This window comes from Theobroma umbraticum, unplaced genomic scaffold (assembly GCF_002168275.2).
Source record: "Theobroma umbraticum cultivar Fairchild unplaced genomic scaffold, ASM216827v3 scaffold_130.0, whole genome shotgun sequence".
Classification (NCBI taxonomy): Eukaryota; Viridiplantae; Streptophyta; class Magnoliopsida; order Malvales; family Malvaceae; genus Theobroma; species Theobroma umbraticum.
The window spans coordinates 6,980,662-6,999,710 of record NW_018397264.1 but is presented as its reverse complement, the minus strand read 5'-3'; the positions used below and the strand labels follow the sequence as shown (position 1 = coordinate 6,999,710).

Sequence of the window (19,049 nt, the reverse complement as noted above, 5' to 3'; positions counted from 1 at the left end):
TATTCTAGCAAAAGTTAATAATCGGAAATATATATATATATATATATATATAAAATATCATGTGAGGAAAGTCCAAACTACAAAATCCATTCCTACTCAAAAGCTGTAAACAAAAAGCAAAGCACAATGGGTATAAACGGGAAAGAAGAAGAAGAGAGACCCTTTTTTATGGCATATGGAAAAAGATACAACCAAAAACCTGTTATTTCCAAGACAAACTCTTTGAGAAAGTTGTGCCCTACATTCTCATGGCTTGCATTTACAGTTAAAAAGTAACTCGGTCACGCCTTGTACACTACTATCATACTTTTGCCAAGTCATTATACTGAATACCCTAATCAGAAAAAGCAAACTCTTGCACACCATTCCAATTTCCTAGTAAAAAGCCTTCTCAGTAGTCAAACTAGATAAGGAGGCATACCTATACAAATCGGAAAAAAATAATTATAAAAATACCCGAAAGATGTTTCAATTGTAAATTCGTTTCCGGGTGCTGCAGCATGTACACACTTTCAATCATTCTGCTCTCAATTTTAAAATTTCTTTTGCGGTCCTTAATCGGAAATAGGGCATGTGTTCCTACAGAAGGATGGAAAATCACAACTCAGTTCAACGACAAAATCAAATCAACAGTTTTTTAATCCAGATAACTATTGACTTGACTACCATGACGTTAATCACATGAAGCAAATGATTTATAATGAGAATTACAAGCATAAGAAATTATTCTCCATGAGCATACCTGGTCAAAGTAAAGCCTTAACCCTCTGCTATAAAAGTCAATGTACTTTAACATAAACATGCCGCAATCAAACCTGTACATAAAGAAAGTTGTTTGAGGAAAATAATTTAAATTTTAATAGAAAAGGCCCACGTAATAGTTAATAATATACTAATTATGAGCACCCTAGGTGGGAGGAACTGTACTTTACTTCATTAATATGGGCTCATCAAAAATTTTGAACCAATTGCCATAAAGGGTTTGTAAAAAAGAATCAGATGTGTACAAAGCAACTGCACAATAAATTACTTAACAGTTTTATTTGTTTATGCAATAAGCTTAAGAAGAACAATTATTCTAACACTGATCCTTAAAACATGACTGGAGCAGGTATTGCAATACACACCCATTCTCCTGTGCAGGAAGGTCTTCAACATATTCTCGTTCCCAAGAACTGACATCTATGTCCTTTCCACTCTTGTCCTTGACTTCTTCAACAAAGTATTTTGCCTGGCACATACAACCAACATTAAAACAAGTTTTACAGAAGTGCCAAAAACTCGTGTATATAGATATACACCTCTTGTATTGTTTCTAGGGGGAAGAGCGGGAAGGGTTGGCTGGACCCTACTATCATGAATTAGACAGTAAAGGTTTAAAACATAAAGAACTAGTAGAGAAATGACTCTTGCAGCTAACAGGATCTTAGACTCCAAATCCACTTAAATATAAGCTGCATAATGCACTTTGAATCAATTAATTACATGCATCAAAATAACATGACATCTAAAGAAAAAAACATGTCACCGGAAATCTTACCAGTGAACTTAGCACTTTAGCATCTCTTCCTTTTAGTGAATCAAGATACTGGAACTTCCGATCTTTATTATTGATAACTGCCAAGCACCAATGTATGTCTTTGTGTATGGGGACAAATATCTGAGCAAAGTAGAATAATTGATTCAGGGATGAATACAATGTTCAATCACGCAAAACAAATGATTGTAGAAAGAAAAGATAAATACTTACTTTATCACAGTCAAATAGGCAGTACCCCAACTTCCTTTGTGAAGTCCATCTTTTGACAGCCCTAAAATTATAGCCACTCTCCATACTTACTAACTGAGCATCACAATTCAGAAGGAAAAGTAGTTGAGAAAATGATAGCCATAAAGACTTTTACATGAAAGAGTAAAGTTTAAGGAAGTTTAAGGTACACTAAAATTGAAGAAGAGCAAGCAACCACCTTTTTATAGAAGAAAGTGTTGAAAAAATGGCATTTCAGAAACTTCTCCGGCTCTCTATTTTCCCTTTCTTTGAGTAATTCAAGATAGAGATTAATAACCTACAAAAAAAAAAAAAGACGTGTGTAAAATACAGATTATTAGCTAAGTACGTTGTAATTGCATGTTGACAACTAACAAATCCTTCTAGTGAATACAAACCTCATCATTCAACCATGCGCCTGGTTTCAGACATTGCAAAACTTCTCCTCTAATATCAATGCTTGAGTTCTTATGAGAGACTAATATCTTCTTCCTGCAAAAGCAAGCACAAACAATGTTACAGCACAAGCGACATCCAGTCAAATAATCAAATACCAACACATGCATTATAACATACCAGTTTTTTGTAGAAAAAGCACGTGAAACCTCTGCCATCTCCTCCTCTGTAAGGGGGGTAAAAGGTTCACGAGGTACCACCTGAAATTTGATGACGTTAATGCCAATCAGTCTAAACAAATCACAACACTTTTTATTCTATTCTAGAATCAACAAAAATTCTTCAAAATACAATACCCAGACAATGCAACTCAAGTAAAAGCAAGCAGGCAAAGGAATTTCACCTCTTCTTGCTCCTCCTCTGGTTTCTGCTCTGGTCGCAATGCCTGAAGTGCAGCTCTACGCTTCTCATTCAACTCAATTTGAAAATCCAAATCTTTCAACTTGGGAGTTCTCCTCTCTGCACTCTCCAGCAACTTCCTATAAGCTTCTAAAGTAGACACATCAGCAACCTCCTGATTCAATGACAACATGTCCAACGCACTCTCCACTCTCAAACTCCCATTATTCAACTCAGTAACCACAGATGAAGACGATGGCTGAACATTCTTCTCTTCCTCCTGCGTATTATTCTTCCCTTTTTCAATAACCTCAACTTCTTCCACACTAAAATCATCCGAAACCGCCTCTTTTTCTTTCTCATCATCATCCTCCACAAAAACCACTTCTTTTTCCTTCTTAAAGTACCTCAAAACATCAAAAGCTTGCCTTTTCGCATTACTTAATCTACGACTCAAAACATTCCCCATCATATGGGTTTTAACTGAATCCTGACTAGGAATCAAAGCTGATAACCCAAATTTATGGTGTCTAACAGGGGCGTGAACTTCTCTAGGGAAAGGAAGCTTAGCTTCTGGATAACGAGAGATTCTCGAAACGGTGTTGCTAGAGGATACAATTGCTTTTTCTGGGCTTCGATTCATCAAAGAAAATCTGGGTTTTTTAGAAAGTTGAAAATCTGGGGAATTTGAATACAGGGCTTTGTTTTTGTGATTGAAATTGGAATTGAAATATTCGTCACCACCGCGTTTCCGATTACTTGCTAAAGCACCCATTGATGAAATGTACAAACTTCAAGCCCTAAAAACTCAAAACCCATTTATAGAAAACCATAAGAAAACATTTGGGAGGTTAGGGTTTTTATAAAACCCTAAAAGCTCATAAACCAGAATAACTGTTTTTACAGGGAAATCGTGAATACCCAGAATTTGAAAGATCGAAATTTATCAAAACCCCATAAAAAGATAGGAATTTTTTTTTTCTTGAGACTAAAAAGAACCAAGAACTTTCAAAGTGGAGAAAATAAGGGGGGAAAATGGGAAGATGAATAATGGAAAATCTGGGAAATTTTGCAGGAATTATCCGGTGCTGCTGCTGGCGCTGTAGTTGGGATCTAAACGAGAAGAACAGATTTAATTCGTTAAAGAGTTGAAAGGACTTGAGATTGGAAACGGGTTTTGGAATTTTTGCATTGGCTTTCGCGGTACAACGAATAAACAACTTGGAAACAACTTGGTACGGTGCGTTTTCAGGTTTATGTTTGGGAAACGGCATGTCCGGAGGGGACAGCTGTTTTAAAAATGATTTTGTTTGTTTGTTTGTTTCCTTTTAAGAAGGATTTTATTTGTTTCAGTACAATAATAATTCATGGAAGAGGTGGAAAATAAAAGAAAAAATTTCTTACTTTAAAGCTTTTGTACCATAAATTCTTGAATTCAGCATTGACTCCGTTGGGAAGTGATACAAGGAGTTGTGTTTCTACACTTTTATCATACTTTGATTTACATAAAATAATAACTCTGCAAAATAAAATAAAAAAATATTTGGTCACAAAAGAATTGCAATTGATTATTAGTAAAACTGCACAGGATGAGGATAGATGTCAGGTTTTAATCATCCTCTGCCCAAAGGTTAAAAGTTGCGCTCTTTTTACATCTGACACAGAGGGAAAACCAGGTGTGAGCAATTTTATGCTTTTAGATGAGATTCACACAAGCTGCACGACAGCAGCTACTCTTAGGGCCCCATTTTGGAGAAGATCAGCCAGCTCATCAAACAACAGAGCTGTCCTCCAGCCCCATCCCTTGGGAGCTTTTGGCAAGAGAGTGCCCCTCTGTTTGAAGCTTCCAAACACCATGACTTCTCGTTTTGATGGACAAATCAACTGCAAATTGTAACATCTTTGCATATTATTATTATGGCTGATAGCACAGAGAATGGGGTTGGAACTCTTTCTTTAACATGTTTCTTTACCTGATACCGGGCGGTCACCTTTTCGCGAGAATCGACGTATATGTGAACCTGAAAACAGGATGTTTTCTTATTACTCGAAAGCTCTGCTTACATTCTAATTTAATCATACAATAACCAATTCTTGGTCACCAAGATCTAAACAGCAAATGAAAGACCATCTCATGCTTTGATTTGGCAAAAGAGGGCTGACCTTTCTGAGAGAGTCAGTTATCTCAGCCTTCCGCCGGTGAAGAAATAATCCTAAAGTGGGGAAAAAATTGGGTTAGAAAACAAAATCGCAAAATCATCATAGTGACCTCAAAAAACACAGGATAAAAACTTCTGGAGGTTGATCCTTCCATGATTTGAAGATTACCTAGAGTCCGGCGTCCTTGAGGATCTTCATCATTAAAGGCCTGAACACTAACCTGTAAATTGAAGTAGATCTTAATTCAAATCTTCACACAAACATAGGATATGGAAATGATGTTATTTAGAATTCATGCATTTTAAAAAACCCTCATTCCAAATTCCTCATCCAAATGTATTCTTAGAGATACTATCAATGATATTTGGAATATATGAGATAATAAGACAGGTTTGGAGCAAAACTGAATCAGTAATGAGGTTCTGAAAGGGTCTTTATATTCAACTACCTTCCACAAAGAACCAGCATAAAAGAATTCTGGAGAGTGCTTGACTTGAGCATCACCAAGCCTGTGAACATCTTCAAATTCAACCCTGCAACCAGTAAATGATTTACAGAACATGTATCAGAATTGCTCTTCAACCTTTAAGTACCAAAAACGAAAAGGACAAATGCTGACACAAGATTGACAGATTTAACAGAGACAGTATAGAACAGATGGCACCCTAAAATTCAAAAAAATGTGGTTTGCTTCTCATTGAACATAAGAAGTGATCATCAGTTCAAAACAAGATCAACAGTGTTGATTCTATTAATTCTTAATGGAGGTAAAATGTACTACTAATAATATGTTATCTTCAAAATAAAGAGAATAATGCTCAAGTAATGCACTGAGTAGAAGAATTTCCACCATTAATTGTATAAACAAACCTCTGCAGTCTACAGAAGCTCCTGCATGGCTTCTTTCAACTTACAAAGTGCAAACCAATAGTTATATGTAACAGAGATAACTTACCCAAAACGAAAGGGAGGGAAGTGACTCAGAGGGGTTTTCATGTCCAATGATATAGAAGAACTAGTTGCATTCTCCCATTCAATTCCAATGCCATGTTCTGGGGACTCGAGCATCTGCATGGCAATCCCACTAGTAGCTGGCCCTGCAGCAGAAGTTACAGGGACACTGCTTTGCAGATCTGTCTCATAACTCCTCTCTGTTTGTTCTCCATGAACATTAGTGGCATTGCTTCCTCCTTGGCTTAACTCAACCAGAGCAGTTAATCCACCACCAGACATGTCTCCATTATTGTCAGCTCTAGCCTCTGAATCATCATTAGGAAGAGATTGCTGGCCATTTCTGTTGCCCATACCAAAGGGCACACGGGAAAAGACAAATCGTGTTGGAGGCCATGCAGTGGCAGGAACAAATGTAGCTCCACGTCCAATACCTGCAAGTCCATCAATAGGCCCCCTGACATGCACTCTTACTGGCCTAAAGAGGCCACTTCCTTCACCTTGATTATTATCAGCCACATACACATTTCCAATGTTGCCAGTAAGATGATTTTGATCGTGCTCTTGCACATAATAGCCTGTAGTAGCTACTCCGTGTGGAAATCCAAATGGCTGCCTGCAAGCGCATTGCATACTAGTGAGGCAGCAATTTTTGCATGTGTCAGCCCCAACTTCTTGCACCCTCTGGCTTAATAGCATCTACATAATAGCCATACAAATACAATGAAAATCCTTACTGAAGCCAGAAGCAGAGGGAACAATTTGTAAGAATTGTGAATGCTTATATCAGAAAGGAAGAAAAATACAAATTTCCAGGAGAAAAGGAACAGCATAGTCTCTGCCATGTTTCAAAAATCCAATAAACAGATTATTCAAAAACCACCAGATTCAAAGACTTCCCAAGATTCAACCCAATACCTAATCATAATACCCATTGTGTCCACCACTAGCATTATATTTCTTGACTTGATTTTATCCAACCTTCATAAAGTATTCCTTATACAGCACAAGATATAACAGACATAGAAACAAATGAGTACAGATAACAAACCTGCAGCCAAAGACCATCATTCACAGCTTTGCAAGGAAATCCCAACTCTTCAAGTTGCTTCCTGACATTCAAAAGTTCCTCAAAGGACATATTGCAATATAGAAGAGAACCACCTTCAAATATATTGACAAAAGCATCATACTCCTCACCACGAATCCTGCAGTTCCCTTTAGCATAGCTTTTTACCTGTCTTTTACCCACAACCCTGCCACCCCAAGAAAGAGAAGCCATGCCACACCTTCCCCAATCATTCAACATGATCCCACTACAGGAGGAGTCCACAGAAGAGCAATTCCTTGATTGATCGCTTGCAAGCCAATTATCATTATTCAAATGGTAGCATGAGCCTTCCTCAGATGGTCCCTCCATGGCCATTCCACTGGCCCCCAATCCACTTGTTCCAACACCAATTGGCATTTCAACATATGAACATGAAGTTCTTATCCCCTCTGCATCTGAAAATGAGTTATTCATTGATGAAGACTGATCCATGTTGCAGGGATATATAGGCTCTGATTGAGCATATTTAGGTTGCGGCACCTGTTTTTCAGAGCTAGATACTCCAGTCTGGATGTCAACCATACATTCGGTGAGCTCCACAAGGAGGTTCTGAGCAGTATTACAGTGCTCTAGGTTACCTTTTAAACTGAGGCATCCCAGTTCAGATTCCAACGTCTTACCAGGACAGCTATCAACTAAATCTTTTCCCTTTGCTTTAGAAGACTCAGGAGGAATGCCAATTGCCATCTCAGGAGAGGAACTGCCTTGATCAGAATGTTCAGTCTTGTAGAAAGCACCTTTTGAGAGGAGCGTGTGCAATGCCAGTTCAAACCTTTTGATAGAAAATAAAAACAATGGTTCATCCAACTGTATAAACATGAACCACAAAACCCAAGTTTACTGGCTGCCTACACATCTTACCGTTTTTCTTCACTATGCACCCACAGCTCGTCAGAGGTCAGCAATGCATGTAAAGTCTGAGATGAAAGTTTAGGTAGCACCTATGCATGATGGCAAAAACCAGTGACCAGTTAGTGAAGCTCCTACATGAGAAAACTCACGCTAATAAATAACATCCACCACTAACCTACACTGGAGGAAAAATTTTGGCTCATTAAATTTTTATTCTCTCTAGTTCTTGTTAGTTCCTCAACAATTTAGTCAAAGTATGATAGCTGAAAACATAAATGTGAGCTGGTAAACACCACAAATGGAACCTTTTCTGCTTTACCTCTTTCAATTCCATGGCACCACTTTGACAAAGGTAGCCCCAGCAAGCATTCCTCACCCTTTCTCCATGTATCCCATAATCTTGACTCTCCGCAAACACCTAAATTTACATCCAAAATTCGATTACAAAAAACACAAAAAGGGATAAAAAAACAAAAGAAATTGTGAAATTATAGTTTGAAACCTGATATGCTAAGAAATTCGAAGTCCACAGCTCAGATATAATAAAATCAGTACATATTGCGCATAGATCCTGCATTCACATGCCAAAATTTAAAAAGCTATAATTTAATTAAATAACCGCAAAATGATAAAATTGAAAATTAAAATTTAAGAAATATTCGATCTTTTTAAGGACCTGAAGATCAAGAAATGAAGCAGCAGCTAAAACGCGAAACGCGTTATTATCATTAAGCTTGGGATGATGTCCGTACAAATACGCCAACGCGATCGCGATCGCTTCACCGTTAACGTTGTTATCGTCGACGTTCAATGTCACCATCGGAGCTTTGGCTTCTTTCCAAGGCCCGTGCAACATGTTCCTGATTAAAACCGAATCAAATTAGAGTTTAATTAGTGAGAAGTTAGGAGTTAGGTTGTTTTTTTTTTTGTTATTATTTCAAAATTCTTTTTTTTTTTTTGTTTTTTCGGAGGACCTGAAGTAGGAGCTACGGGAGAGTATGAGGCGGTGGAGGTGGTAGGTAGATCCCATGGCATTCACGACGATGTCGGAGAATGAACCGCCGTTGAAACCTTCCATTTGGATGTGTTCGCAAAGGGAATTAAGGTTGCAATCGACCGCGCGGAGTTCGCTGCTGCTCCTGTCGTTGTCCGAGTGTTGTGGCGGTGGCGGAATCGTCATTTTCAATTGCTGCTGCTGCTGGTGCGTCGGCGGTCCGTACGATCGGGGCCTCGAGAATTGCGGTTCCATGTTTCTTCACCAAACGTCGTCGTTCAACTTCGTGAGGAAACCATTAATGCCAGGGAAACCAAAAATGAAAGCCTTTTTTTCATTTTCTCTTTTTCAGTGCGGGGCTTTGAGCGTTGAAGATTTGGTTTATTAACGACGGTGACACTGGAAGCGAAAGTTAATGAAGCGCTGCGTTTTGAAATATAAGCAAAACGGTTCGTTTTAACTATTTAAGGAAGCTCTCTTTCAGTCAGACTGTCACTCTTCCTCCATCTTCCGTTACCTCCTCCTACTTCCCTCCTTGCTCCGTTCACATGAACTAAACCCTTCATAAACCCTAAATTCTTCTCATTTAGTTTGATTGATTCCTCTTTGAATTTCTCTTTGTATGCAAAATAACTTTTTTTGTACCTTTTGTCAATTTTTTAATTCGAGATTATACTAAGTTTTGTAATAGATTACGCATGTCTACATGAAGATGCTCTTAAGAAATCCAGGTAAATTATTTATTTGTGGAATTTCAGTATTGATTGAAATTTTTGATCTTTTGAGTTTTATAGTGTATTCTGTCCATGGGTTCTCTTTTTTCTTTTTAATTCCCTTCCATTTTCATGTGTGTTTCTTTTTTGTGGGTGCTGCAGGAATAACACTTTGTATTCGTACAAAGTGTTGTCAGATTTTCAATATTTCTAAGAACCTGTCTTCCTTCTCAGATGGGCCTTCTTCTGAATTGTATAAGAAATCTGTTCCCTTTGTGGGTAAAAGTAGTATTCAAGAAAACCCAAGTAGAATTGAAGGGGTGAGAAAAGAAGTGGATGATGTGTGTTGTGTCTTGGAGAGTGGTCCTTGGGGGCCGGCCCTCGAACATGCTCTGTCTCTGCTCAATGAGAAACCTCAACCTGGCTTGGTCATTGGGGTTTTGAGAAAGTTGAAGGATGTCAATCTAGCAATAAATTACTTTCGATGGGCTGAGAGGAAAACAGACCAAGCACATTGTCCAGAAGCGTACAATTCACTTCTCATGGTAATGGCTCGGAATAAGAAGTTTGATTGCCTGGAACAGATTCTTGGAGAAATGAGTGTTGCAGGATTTGGCCCGTCTAATGACACGTGCATTGAGTTGGTAGTTAGCTGTGTCAAGTCCCACAGGTTAAGAGAAGCTTTTGATATTATACAAACAATGAGAAAGTTCAAATTCCGGCCAGCCTTCTCAGCTTATACGACTCTAATTGGTGCTTTATCTGCTGTCTTTGAATCTGACCTTATGCTCACTTTGTTTCAGCAGATGCAAGAGCTAGGTTATGAAGTCAGTGTCCATTTGTTTACTACACTTATTCGCGTCTTTGCCAAGGAAGGCCGGGTTGATGCTGCGCTTTCTCTGTTGGATGAGATGAAGAGCAACTCTTTTGAAGCAGACATTGTTCTTTATAATGTCTGTATAGACTGCTTTGGTAAGGTGGGTAAGGTGGATATGGCATGGAAATTCTTTCATGAGACGAAAGCACAAAGCCTAATTCCTGATGATGTGACTTACACAAGCATGATAGGTGTTCTCTGCAAAGCAAATAGGCTACAAGAAGCTGTAGAATTATTTGAGCAGATGGAGCAGAATAGAAAGGTCCCCTGTGCTTATGCCTATAACACCATGATCATGGGTTATGGCTCAGCAGGAAAGTTTGATGAAGCATACAGTTTACTAGAAAGACAAAAGGAAAAGGGGTCCGTTCCGAGTGTCATCGCATATAACTGCATTCTTACTTGCCTTGGGAAGAAGGGGAAAGTGGAGGAGGCATTGAGGATCTTTGAGGAGATGAAGAAAGATGCAGTGCCCAACCCTCCAACGTATAATATTCTTATAGACATGCTTTGTAAGGAAGGAAATCTTGAGGATGCTTTTAGGGTTCGAGATGCCATGAAAGAAGCTTGCTTGTATCCCAATGTTATTACTGTAAACATAATGGTTGATCGACTGTGTAAAGCACAAAAACTTGATGATGCTTGTTCTATTTTTTATGGAATGGATCACAAAGTTTGCTGCCCAAATGAGGTTACATTTTGCTCGCTTATAGATGGCTTGGGCAAGCATGGCAGAGTAGATGATGCTTACAGACTTTATGAGAAGATGTTGGATGCTAATAAGATTCCAAATGCCGTTGTATATACATCCCTCATCAGGAACTTCTTCAAGTGCGGCAGGAGGGAGGATGGTCATAAGATGTATAAAGAAATGCTTCGCAGGGGCTGCCCTCCTGATCTTATGCTCCTCAATACCTACATGGATTGTGTTTTTAAAGCTGGAGAAATTGAGAAGGGTAGGGCTTTATTTGAGGAGATAAAGGCTCAGGGATTCATTCCAGATGTACAAAGCTATTCAATTCTGATTCATTGCCTTGTGAAAGCAGGTTTTGCGCATGAGACCTATCAGTTGTTTCATGCAATGAAGGAGCAAGGCTGTGTTTTGGACACCCGTGCTTACAACACTGTGATTGATGGATTCTGCAAGTCAGGTAAGGTGAACAAAGCTTACCAGCTGCTAGAGGAAATGAAGACAAAGGGTCACCAACCCACTGTTGTTACCTATGGTTCTGTCATTGATGGTCTTGCTAAGATTGACAGGCTTGATGAAGCATACATGCTCTTTGAAGAAGCAAAATCACAGGGCATAGAGTTGAATTTAGTTATCTATAGTAGTCTTATTGACGGGTTTGGGAAAGTTGGTAGAATAGATGAAGCATATCTAATTTTAGAAGAGCTGATGCAGAGAGGTTTGACACCTAATGTATACACATGGAATTGCTTGCTTGATGCTTTGGTGAAAGCAGAAGAGGTTAATGAAGCCCTTATCTGCTTCCAGTCTATGAAGGACTTGAAATGCACTCCCAACCACATTACTTATAGCATTCTCATAAATGGTCTTTGCAGGATTAGAAAATTCAATAAGGCCTTTGTCTTTTGGCAAGAGATGCAAAAGCAAGGTTTAAAACCCAATACCATCACTTACACCACCATGATCTCAGGACTTGCAAAGGCTGGTAATGTTGTAGAAGCTCATGGACTCTTTGAGAGGTTTAAAGCTGATGGGGGTATACCTGATTCTGCCTGCTATAATGCTATCATAGAGGGGTTAAGCAGTGCAAATAGGGCAATAGATGCATATACACTTTTCGAGGAAACTCGACTGAAAGGTTTTAATATTTATACCAAAACCTGTGTTGTTCTTTTAGATGCACTGCACAAGGCTGAATGCCTTGAGCAGGCAGCAATCGTAGGGGCTGTCCTGAAGGAAACAGCCAAGTCTCAACATGCTTCCAAATATTGGTAACTTGTTTCTGTTAGGTGTTGGAGCAATCTGTTAACGCGTTTACTTGGCAAGTCTCTGATGCAACAATGAGGTCTTACTCATCTTGCTGGTGGAGCGATTTGGGGGCTGGACAGTTCTGTTACAAGTAACTCACATCTAGAGATGAGCTTAGGCTAAGGTATTTCCTCTTCTTATCAAGTGCTTGATGCGTTATGTAAGCTGTGACTATGCATTTAATTTTGTGTGTTAGTAGTTTGAAGGAGACTGCTATGCATTCAATTTCCCATGAACATCAACATCTCCCATTTTAATCATGTAGTTAAATAGTTATATAGGTGGACATGTGATATGGTGCCTTTGTGTGTTATGGTTCTCTGGATTTCAAATATTGGCTTCTAACTGCATATAGGATCTGTAATGACTAGTAAATTTTCAATCTGACGATAAGACATACGATTGGAGCATTGAGATAGCGAGGCTACAAAAAACCAATATCCCTAAACTCTCTGTTCAAACATCTATTATTCTAGTGACATGTGAATCCATATTCTAATAATATCTTCATTCACAATATACATTCCTTCTTGTTTTAATACAGGATTCTGGGTTACATTCCAACATGAGAGCTCTCTCACCGAAGCCATTGCAATCGTGTCTTGGATGATTGGGAAGAAAGATCCCATCAGCAAACAACAAAGTTAGCAAATGCCTCCTCTTGTAATTTTCGATCATTCACAGTTTCATATTTTGATGCAAACCCTACCAAAACTTAGAATCTGATGAAGGGGTCCTCTTTCAGAACATGTAGTTCCCCATTGAACACGTTGTCAGCGTGATTTCATACAAATATTTATAAGAAATTTCGTTCAAATAAATTGGTGTGTTGTATGTATTATCACTTGCAAGAAATCCATTGTCAAATAAACATGTTATAAGCATCAAACCTTTGTTCTTATGTATAACATAGGAAGAGGAACATTCAAGAAGTACTATCATGAGATGGATGCAGAGGCCCTTGTTTTCCATGTTGGCTCATCTTTGTTTGGTTTAAAATCAAAGTTTTAGTCCTTATATTTTTATGTTAAATTAAATAAATCATAATTAATTATTTTTAGTTAAAATATTATATTAACATGATATACCGGCATGTCATAACGGTAATAATATATTATGTTATTGATATAACATAATGACATAATTATGTAATATTTTTCATCATTCATGTTGTATAGCAACTCTATATATTCATAAAATAACAAAATAGATATTTTAACTAATTTATTAATTATAAAAATTTATTTGATTCAAAATAAAAATATAAAAATTTAATTAAATATAATAAAAAATAAAAATTATTAATTTTTTTATTTATTTACTGTTATCTTACTAGTAGTATTTTTCAAATTCAAAACTATGTGCTAATAGGATTGTCAATGCCACGCGTCCTAGCAGAAATGAACAGAATAATACAACCCCGAGTATAGAAGATAATTACCACATTATAGATTCGACCGTTGGGAGCTTAGAAGAATAAAAGGGAAGCCCAACGTCTCTTTTCCACTTTCTTCAAAATTTAAATATTTGAGCGTTTCCGTAGCCCTTTTTCTCCTCCATCAAAGTAACTTTAACCCTTTTAAATCAAATTTTGTCTCGAATCCCTCTCCACCCTTTACACCAATCTGTTTTCAGATCGTAGATTCCTCTTTTTCTCATTGCGAAATGGCGTTGAGACCCATAGATAATGCACTTCCGATTACTCCAGAGAGACCCAAGAAACAAGCCAAAGTGTCGGTTCCAGTCCAGAAAAAACCATCAGAGTTTGGTGTGAATGACGAGAACAAGGCTCCTTTGCCACCGTCTGCTGATGCATCCGTTGATTACATCCCTTCCGAGAATCTCAAACCCTTTCAAGACCCTGAATCCTTCATCCAAGTAATTCCCATTTTTAACTACGGTGAAAGTAAAACACTGTTGCAAGTTCATTAGTCTGATTGGTTTCTTTTTGGTATGAATTTTTTACATTTCAGAGCTTAATTGAAGGGTTAGATTCAAAGGATTGGGTGAAGCTCTGTGAGTCGCTTAATGACGCTAGGCGTTTCTCTTTATATCACTCCAACCTACTGCTTCCAATCTTGTAAGATTCGAGATTTTCTTTTTTTTTTATTTATTTATTGTGCCTTTTTTGGTGGTGGCTTATTAACTTATTATGCTGATGAATATATGTGATTATGCAGAGAAAAGGTAATCTTGGTAGTGGTAAAGGCAATGAAGAACCCGAGAAGTGCTCTGTGCAAGACCTCGATTATGGCTGCTTCAGATATCTTCAATGCCTTTGATGAAAAGTTGCTTGATTCCACTGATTCTGGTGCATTTGATCAGTTGGTGGGTACCCATTTGGCCAATTAACATTTCTCTTTTGAGGTTTTCGATGCTCAACGTCAGGTGTTAAAATTTGTGGTGGGTTTACAGTTGTTGCAGCTGTTACTTAAAGCTTCCCAGGACAAGAAGTTTGTGTGTGAAGAAGCAGATAGGTCGCTGAATGCAATGGTTAAGTCTATGGCTCCTTTGCCACTGCTTCAGAAGCTTCGCGGATATGTTAACCATGGCAACCTTAGAGTCAGAGCCAAAGCTGCTGTTTCCATTTCCAATTCTGTTCTCAAGATGGTACAGTACCGAGAAAACTCTTTGGCAGCAAATGTTTACAAAATGTTGAACATTTCTCACTCGTTGGACATTGTTATGTTTACCAATTGCAGGGGCTGGAAGAAATCAAAGAGTTTGGGATGGTTACACTGCTTCAAATGGCTGCGGATTTGCTGAATGATAGACTGCCAGAGGCCAGAGAAGCTGCGAGAAGTATTGTATTTTCTTTATACAAGGCATTTAGAGAAAATGAAGAGGAGATTGAGGAGGAGGCTTGGCAAAGCTTTTGCCAGACAAATTTACCACCCAATCACGCTCAGTCCATGGTCAAAGTTACTCTTTCCAGTAGAGTTTAGAGTAACAGTTTTAGCAACAGCATAGGTGGTGGAAAAGTAGGAGTTTTTGAACTTCTGTTTCATGTAAATGCTGTTTTTACATGATTTAGCAATATCTATTTTCTTTCCTTTTTTTTTAATGATGGAATAACACATTTTCAGTTTATCTTCTTTATTTTTTAATGGAAGTTGACTTTACATTTCATTGATTTTTTTAAGTTAAGAATTCATCTGCACTTGATAACCAAGTGCTCTTACCTTCCCTGTTCCCATTTCACCGCTTGAAGTGATTGAAGAACTCAGCAACAAAGATACTTTTCCACCCAGACAATATATTTGTAACCTAATCAATCTAGTTATATGCAATAGATGCCAGCAACCATGAGTTTTTGCAGCAGCACCAGTATGAAGAAAATTAAAACTTCAGACATTCCCATAAGTTCTCAGAGAAAAAAATCTGAAATTCTTGAAGAAGAATTAATTAATCAAATAATCCAATAATTTATGTTTCAACTATTCTTCTCGAATGTAAGCACTCAAATGTCATTAAATAAAAACAATGGTAACAAAATTTTTGTGGCAGCTTTTCACAACCACTACAACATGTTGGATAGGAGGGATTGATGTTCGTGTGGGTAACTCAATTACTCGCATCTGAAACTTCCCATTAAGAAATATGTCCGCAGCTTGAAGAGAACCAGAAGAGTGATTACATGTTCTTCAACTCCGGTCTTCACCTCCTGTAAGCATATATCCTCTTCAATTTTTACAGTCTCTGTGACCAATTCCATCCTTTTTAATCCTCCATGGCCTATTCTATGGTTGCAATGGAGGCACTTTGGTTATCTTTAATCAAAGAGTGCAAAGCCATCTCAACCTCAGCAAATGGTTGACCAGCATAAAGCTTAAGCTGCCCCTTCCTAACAACAATTACCTTCTTGGCATGCGATTTTATAGCTTGATAAAGTTCCTGCATAAGTCACAGGTTTCATTCTCATATCAGTACTGTCTCTGATACGGATTTAGGAAAAATGCATCCACTAAAGAGTTCTTATCCTTTATGACAGCCAATAAAAATTTGCTGGATGTAGTAAGCAACTAAAGCAGTTGAGAAGTGTCCATAAACTGGTAAGTAATATCCCCTTTGTAGATTGATAACAAGTAACACCCTATATATCTCTTTTATCATGATTCAGTCAAATAAAAACACAGATGTTTATGAAGTTACACAAGCTTGGACTTTCTAAAATCAAATTATTTCTTACTTTTACTGACATTGGAACAACTTCAGCACTGAAATCCCCTAGATCTTCAAAAAAACATTCAAGAAGATAACAGAAGTTATTGGCATCACTGTGGTCCTCAAATGCAACAGTGCATGAAGTTTCACTCTGTTCCTGGCCCTCAGATGAGATTCTTAAGGTAAAAAGTCCTCCGGGTCCTTCATGATCAACACCTCTTCGCATGAGAACAGCCTGGAAACAGTATGAGAACAGTCTGAAGTTTTACAATCCTTGACAAGTGGGAATGATATTGCAGGGAAGGGGATGGAGAAATTCCAACAGTCATGAATCCAATAAGGCACCCAACAAGTTACATGATAAAAATTTCAAACAATGAAAATGGTAACACACTTGTGGTATTGAAAACTGGCAGTCAAGGAAAAAGGTGCTTGCATGAGGTTTCATTATTAGTGTCATTTGTTTAAGAGATATGTCTCAAGTCTCAACTTTATTGATCCTCGGACAACTCCTCTAAGATGAACTATGACTATTTTCATGCTATTGAGACAGAATAATTGTTAAAAGAAGTGAAGAAGTTCATTACGTACTAGAACATAAGGAAGATTCAGCCACCATGGATCAGTTTTAATGCTTGATTGGTTATCCTTGACTTTGTTGGCTGGTGGCTTGTTGTAAATTTCTCTGCATATAGAATAATGCAAGAAAGCATGCTTATCAGAGTCGGTTCTAGCTTCCTGGTTCTCTTTTGTAAAGATATGTGAATTCTAGGTATCCAAATCTCTTGATTTTCTTGATTTCATAACTTCAGTAGGCAACCTCTCTTGACTGGATTCTGAACCAGCACTTCAAAATTTAACAAATAACCAAGGATTGTACAGGACTCAAGAAAACTATATGCTCAAACTTTAACTGATTGCAAAAGTCACACATTTATATAGAATTATAAATAAATGGCTTGAAATAAAAGTAATGAGTCAAGCATTGAAAAGCTTTTCAGGAACATTACCAAACCTCATATTATTGTGCACAGCTCCCAGTTCCTCTTCCTCTATCTTCTCAATGTCCTCTCCATCACTTGGCAAGAAATCCAAGTTTTGACTCACTACTCTCTTCCCATCTTCCCCCTCCTTAGTCGCTGAACCACTAGTAGCCATACCATTCTTATTCCTTGTTGCGCTACCATCCTTTAAACCGGCAAAACCCTTCACATCACTTCTTGAATTCTTTTCAGGGGCTCTGAATTTAAACTTCTTCTTTATGAACAATTTTTTATCCATATCTTTTGCATCCTCACCATCCTTTAACTTATCCAAAATATTGACATACGACCCTGGAAAGTTCTCTCTCTTAGAATTCAATTTCTTCTCCAACTTATTCAATCTAGCACCAATCTCCTTTTCAAACCCAATTCTTGCCTTAGAATTCAGACTTTCATCAGTCATATCACCTTCCTCATCATCATTCTTCGTTTCTTTTTCCTCAATTTTTCGAGCTTCCCTAGCCATTGCTCTAATTTCTTTAACTTTTTCTTCGAGTTCAGAGTCATCCCAGTAAAACATATTTCTTGAACTTGATTCAACTTTCCCATTATTTAAAAATTTCCCATTCCCACTTTTATTCCTCTGAAAGATATTAACTTTATCCTGAGAATTTCCAGTTCCCATCACCCAAACAGCAACTAAAGTCTGAAACACAAAAATTCCAACAAAATAAAACCCAAATTTCAAGACGGAATAAGCTGAAATTTTACCAAAATTCCCACTGTTTTCTCCAGCAACGCCCGACGTCTCAGAAACCTGAAACTCTTCAACTCTATAGGTTTCTTCTAAAACTTTGATTGGAATTTCATCAGAAGGAGGCTCGAAAACGACGACGTCGACGGGTTTATTTTCAGGTGCGGACTCTACGGGGGTTATCGGAATAGTTGGAGTGGAAGAAGGAAAGGGTTTAGTGATGGTTTTAAGGATTTTGGGGCGTAAGTAGTTTTTACGCTTGGTAGGCTTGGAGGGAACGGGAGTGGAAAGAGGGGAAAACAGAAGCGGCTTCAGTGAAAATTTGCGAACGAAAGAGAGAGTGGGGGAGAGGGAGACCGCCCCCGCCATGGCTCGACGTCGGAGCTAGAAGGACAGAGGTGGCAGTTGAGAAAATTTTCCATTTCTCTGGCTTTAGTGTTGCTATTTGCAGGCCTCCATTGAAGCCCAAGACAAGTAAGATTTTGAGCCCAAAGCCTTTGTTTTCTCTATTCGGGTTCGGGTACCATTTTCATACAGTGGGCCAATAGAAATAAGCCCAACATTTTGGTTACGAGTTCGTTGGCCCAAGTCAGATACTGAAAATGTAGGCCCAATGCCTTTGTTTTTGGGTTTAAAGTTGGTAATTACCTTATACTTAGCCCATAAAGGTAAGCCCAATTGTTTTGGGTCAGTGGTTCCTAAATATGTCGGGTTCGAGTTTTGCGTGGATATTAATAATCAAGCTAAGGTTTTAGATATTAATTTTTAATCAATTTCACATAAAAATATAAATAGTTAAATGCTAATACGAATGCTATAACCATCACACGATTCCTATCATTTTATATTCCAATAAAAAGGAAAGAAAGTAGAAGTCTTGTTTAAATAATGTTGATTAGGCACAACTTATAATTTGTTGAACCTTCAC

The 19,049-nt window shown here is 37.9% G+C and overlaps 5 protein-coding genes across 6 annotated transcripts; 2 read left to right on the top strand and 3 right to left on the bottom strand.

Moving 5' to 3' along the window:
- Nucleotides 1–133: 133 nt before the first annotated feature.
- ESD4 (Cysteine proteinases superfamily protein) lies at nt 134–3,840 on the bottom strand. The gene is made up of 9 exons (XM_021434626.2): nt 2,568–3,840; nt 2,345–2,424; nt 2,167–2,260; nt 1,968–2,066; nt 1,751–1,843; nt 1,541–1,660; nt 1,128–1,231; nt 743–815; nt 134–579 (listed from the first exon to the last, which is right to left on the bottom strand). The coding sequence occupies exons 1-9, from the start codon at nt 3,336–3,338 to the stop codon at nt 517–519; spliced, it is 1,497 nt and encodes a 498-aa protein (XP_021290301.1). The 5' UTR covers nt 3,339–3,840; the 3' UTR covers nt 134–516.
- A 118-nt stretch (nt 3,841–3,958) lies between these two features.
- Nucleotides 3,959–9,005, bottom strand: LOC110421133 (BTB/POZ domain-containing protein). The gene is made up of 12 exons (XM_021434623.2): nt 8,612–9,005; nt 8,314–8,497; nt 8,140–8,208; nt 7,957–8,055; nt 7,647–7,726; nt 6,726–7,557; nt 5,679–6,373; nt 5,172–5,256; nt 4,892–4,943; nt 4,727–4,776; nt 4,537–4,584; nt 3,959–4,447 (listed from the first exon to the last, which is right to left on the bottom strand). Exons 1-12 carry the CDS (start codon nt 8,884–8,886, stop codon nt 4,271–4,273), a joined length of 2,646 nt encoding a protein of 881 aa, XP_021290298.1. The 5' UTR covers nt 8,887–9,005; the 3' UTR covers nt 3,959–4,270.
- A 124-nt stretch (nt 9,006–9,129) lies between these two features.
- Nucleotides 9,130–13,895, top strand: LOC110421132 (Tetratricopeptide repeat (TPR)-like superfamily protein). Of its 2 annotated transcripts, XM_089784509.1 has the most exons (4): nt 9,130–9,362; nt 9,507–12,344; nt 12,765–12,863; nt 13,856–13,895. In XM_089784509.1, exons 1-2 carry the CDS (start codon nt 9,338–9,340, stop codon nt 12,185–12,187), a joined length of 2,706 nt encoding a protein of 901 aa, XP_089640635.1. In that variant the 5' UTR covers nt 9,130–9,337; the 3' UTR covers nt 12,188–12,344; nt 12,765–12,863; nt 13,856–13,895. The 2 variants fall into 2 exon arrangements, with proteins under 2 accessions (XP_089640635.1, XP_021290297.1); XM_021434622.2 differs by lacking the exon at nt 13,856–13,895 and having other exon boundaries at nt 12,765–13,318.
- On the top strand, nt 13,712–15,327 carry LOC110421137 (ARM repeat superfamily protein). The gene is made up of 5 exons (XM_021434628.2): nt 13,712–14,098; nt 14,194–14,300; nt 14,401–14,548; nt 14,636–14,830; nt 14,923–15,327. Exons 1-5 carry the CDS (start codon nt 13,886–13,888, stop codon nt 15,163–15,165), a joined length of 906 nt encoding a protein of 301 aa, XP_021290303.1. The 5' UTR covers nt 13,712–13,885; the 3' UTR covers nt 15,166–15,327.
- A 280-nt stretch (nt 15,328–15,607) lies between these two features.
- Nucleotides 15,608–18,514, bottom strand: LOC110421150 (ABC subfamily C protein). Its single transcript, XM_021434644.1, has 4 exons — nt 17,400–18,514; nt 16,976–17,069; nt 16,410–16,619; nt 15,608–16,114 (listed from the first exon to the last, which is right to left on the bottom strand). The coding sequence occupies exons 1-4, from the start codon at nt 18,488–18,490 to the stop codon at nt 15,956–15,958; spliced, it is 1,554 nt and encodes a 517-aa protein (XP_021290319.1). The 5' UTR covers nt 18,491–18,514; the 3' UTR covers nt 15,608–15,955.
- Between the last annotated feature and the right edge of the window lie 535 nt (nt 18,515–19,049).

Bases quoted from the DNA above. Each gene is read 5' to 3' on its own strand.
- LOC110421132 (XM_089784509.1), top strand. From the start codon at position 9,338: ATGAAGATGCTCTTAAGAAATCCAG. The intron at 9,363-9,506 runs GTAAATTATTTA...TGGGTGCTGCAG, and splicing joins GATGCTCTTAAGAAATCCAG to GAATAACACTTTGTATTCGT.
- LOC110421137 (XM_021434628.2), top strand. From the start codon at position 13,886: ATGGCGTTGAGACCCATAGATAATGCACTTCCGATTACTCCAGAGAGA. The intron at 14,099-14,193 runs GTAATTCCCATT...TTTACATTTCAG, and splicing joins ACCCTGAATCCTTCATCCAA to AGCTTAATTGAAGGGTTAGA. The intron at 14,831-14,922 runs GTACAGTACCGA...TACCAATTGCAG, and splicing joins CCAATTCTGTTCTCAAGATG to GGGCTGGAAGAAATCAAAGA.
- LOC110421133 (XM_021434623.2), bottom strand. From the start codon at position 8,886: ATGGAACCGCAATTCTCGAGGCCCCGATCGTACGGACCGCCGACGCAC. The intron at 5,257-5,678 runs GTAAGTTATCTC...TACTGGTTGCAG, and splicing joins TTCCCTCCCTTTCGTTTTGG to GGTTGAATTTGAAGATGTTC. The intron at 4,777-4,891 runs GTAATCTTCAAA...TCCCCACTTTAG, and splicing joins TCAAGGACGCCGGACTCTAG to GATTATTTCTTCACCGGCGG.
- ESD4 (XM_021434626.2), bottom strand. From the start codon at position 3,338: ATGGGTGCTTTAGCAAGTAATCGGAAACGCGGTGGTGACGAATATTTC. The intron at 1,661-1,750 runs GTAAGTATTTAT...TACTTTGCTCAG, and splicing joins GCCTATTTGACTGTGATAAA to ATATTTGTCCCCATACACAA. The intron at 816-1,127 runs GTGTGTATTGCA...CTTTATGTACAG, and splicing joins CTTCCTGCACAGGAGAATGG to GTTTGATTGCGGCATGTTTA.
- LOC110421150 (XM_021434644.1), bottom strand. From the start codon at position 18,490: ATGGCGGGGGCGGTCTCCCTCTCCCCCACTCTCTCTTTCGTTCGCAAA. The intron at 17,070-17,399 runs GTTTGGTAATGT...TTCTATATGCAG, and splicing joins GCTGTGCACAATAATATGAG to AGAAATTTACAACAAGCCAC. The intron at 16,115-16,409 runs GTAAGAAATAAT...TGACTTATGCAG, and splicing joins TTGTTCCAATGTCAGTAAAA to GAACTTTATCAAGCTATAAA.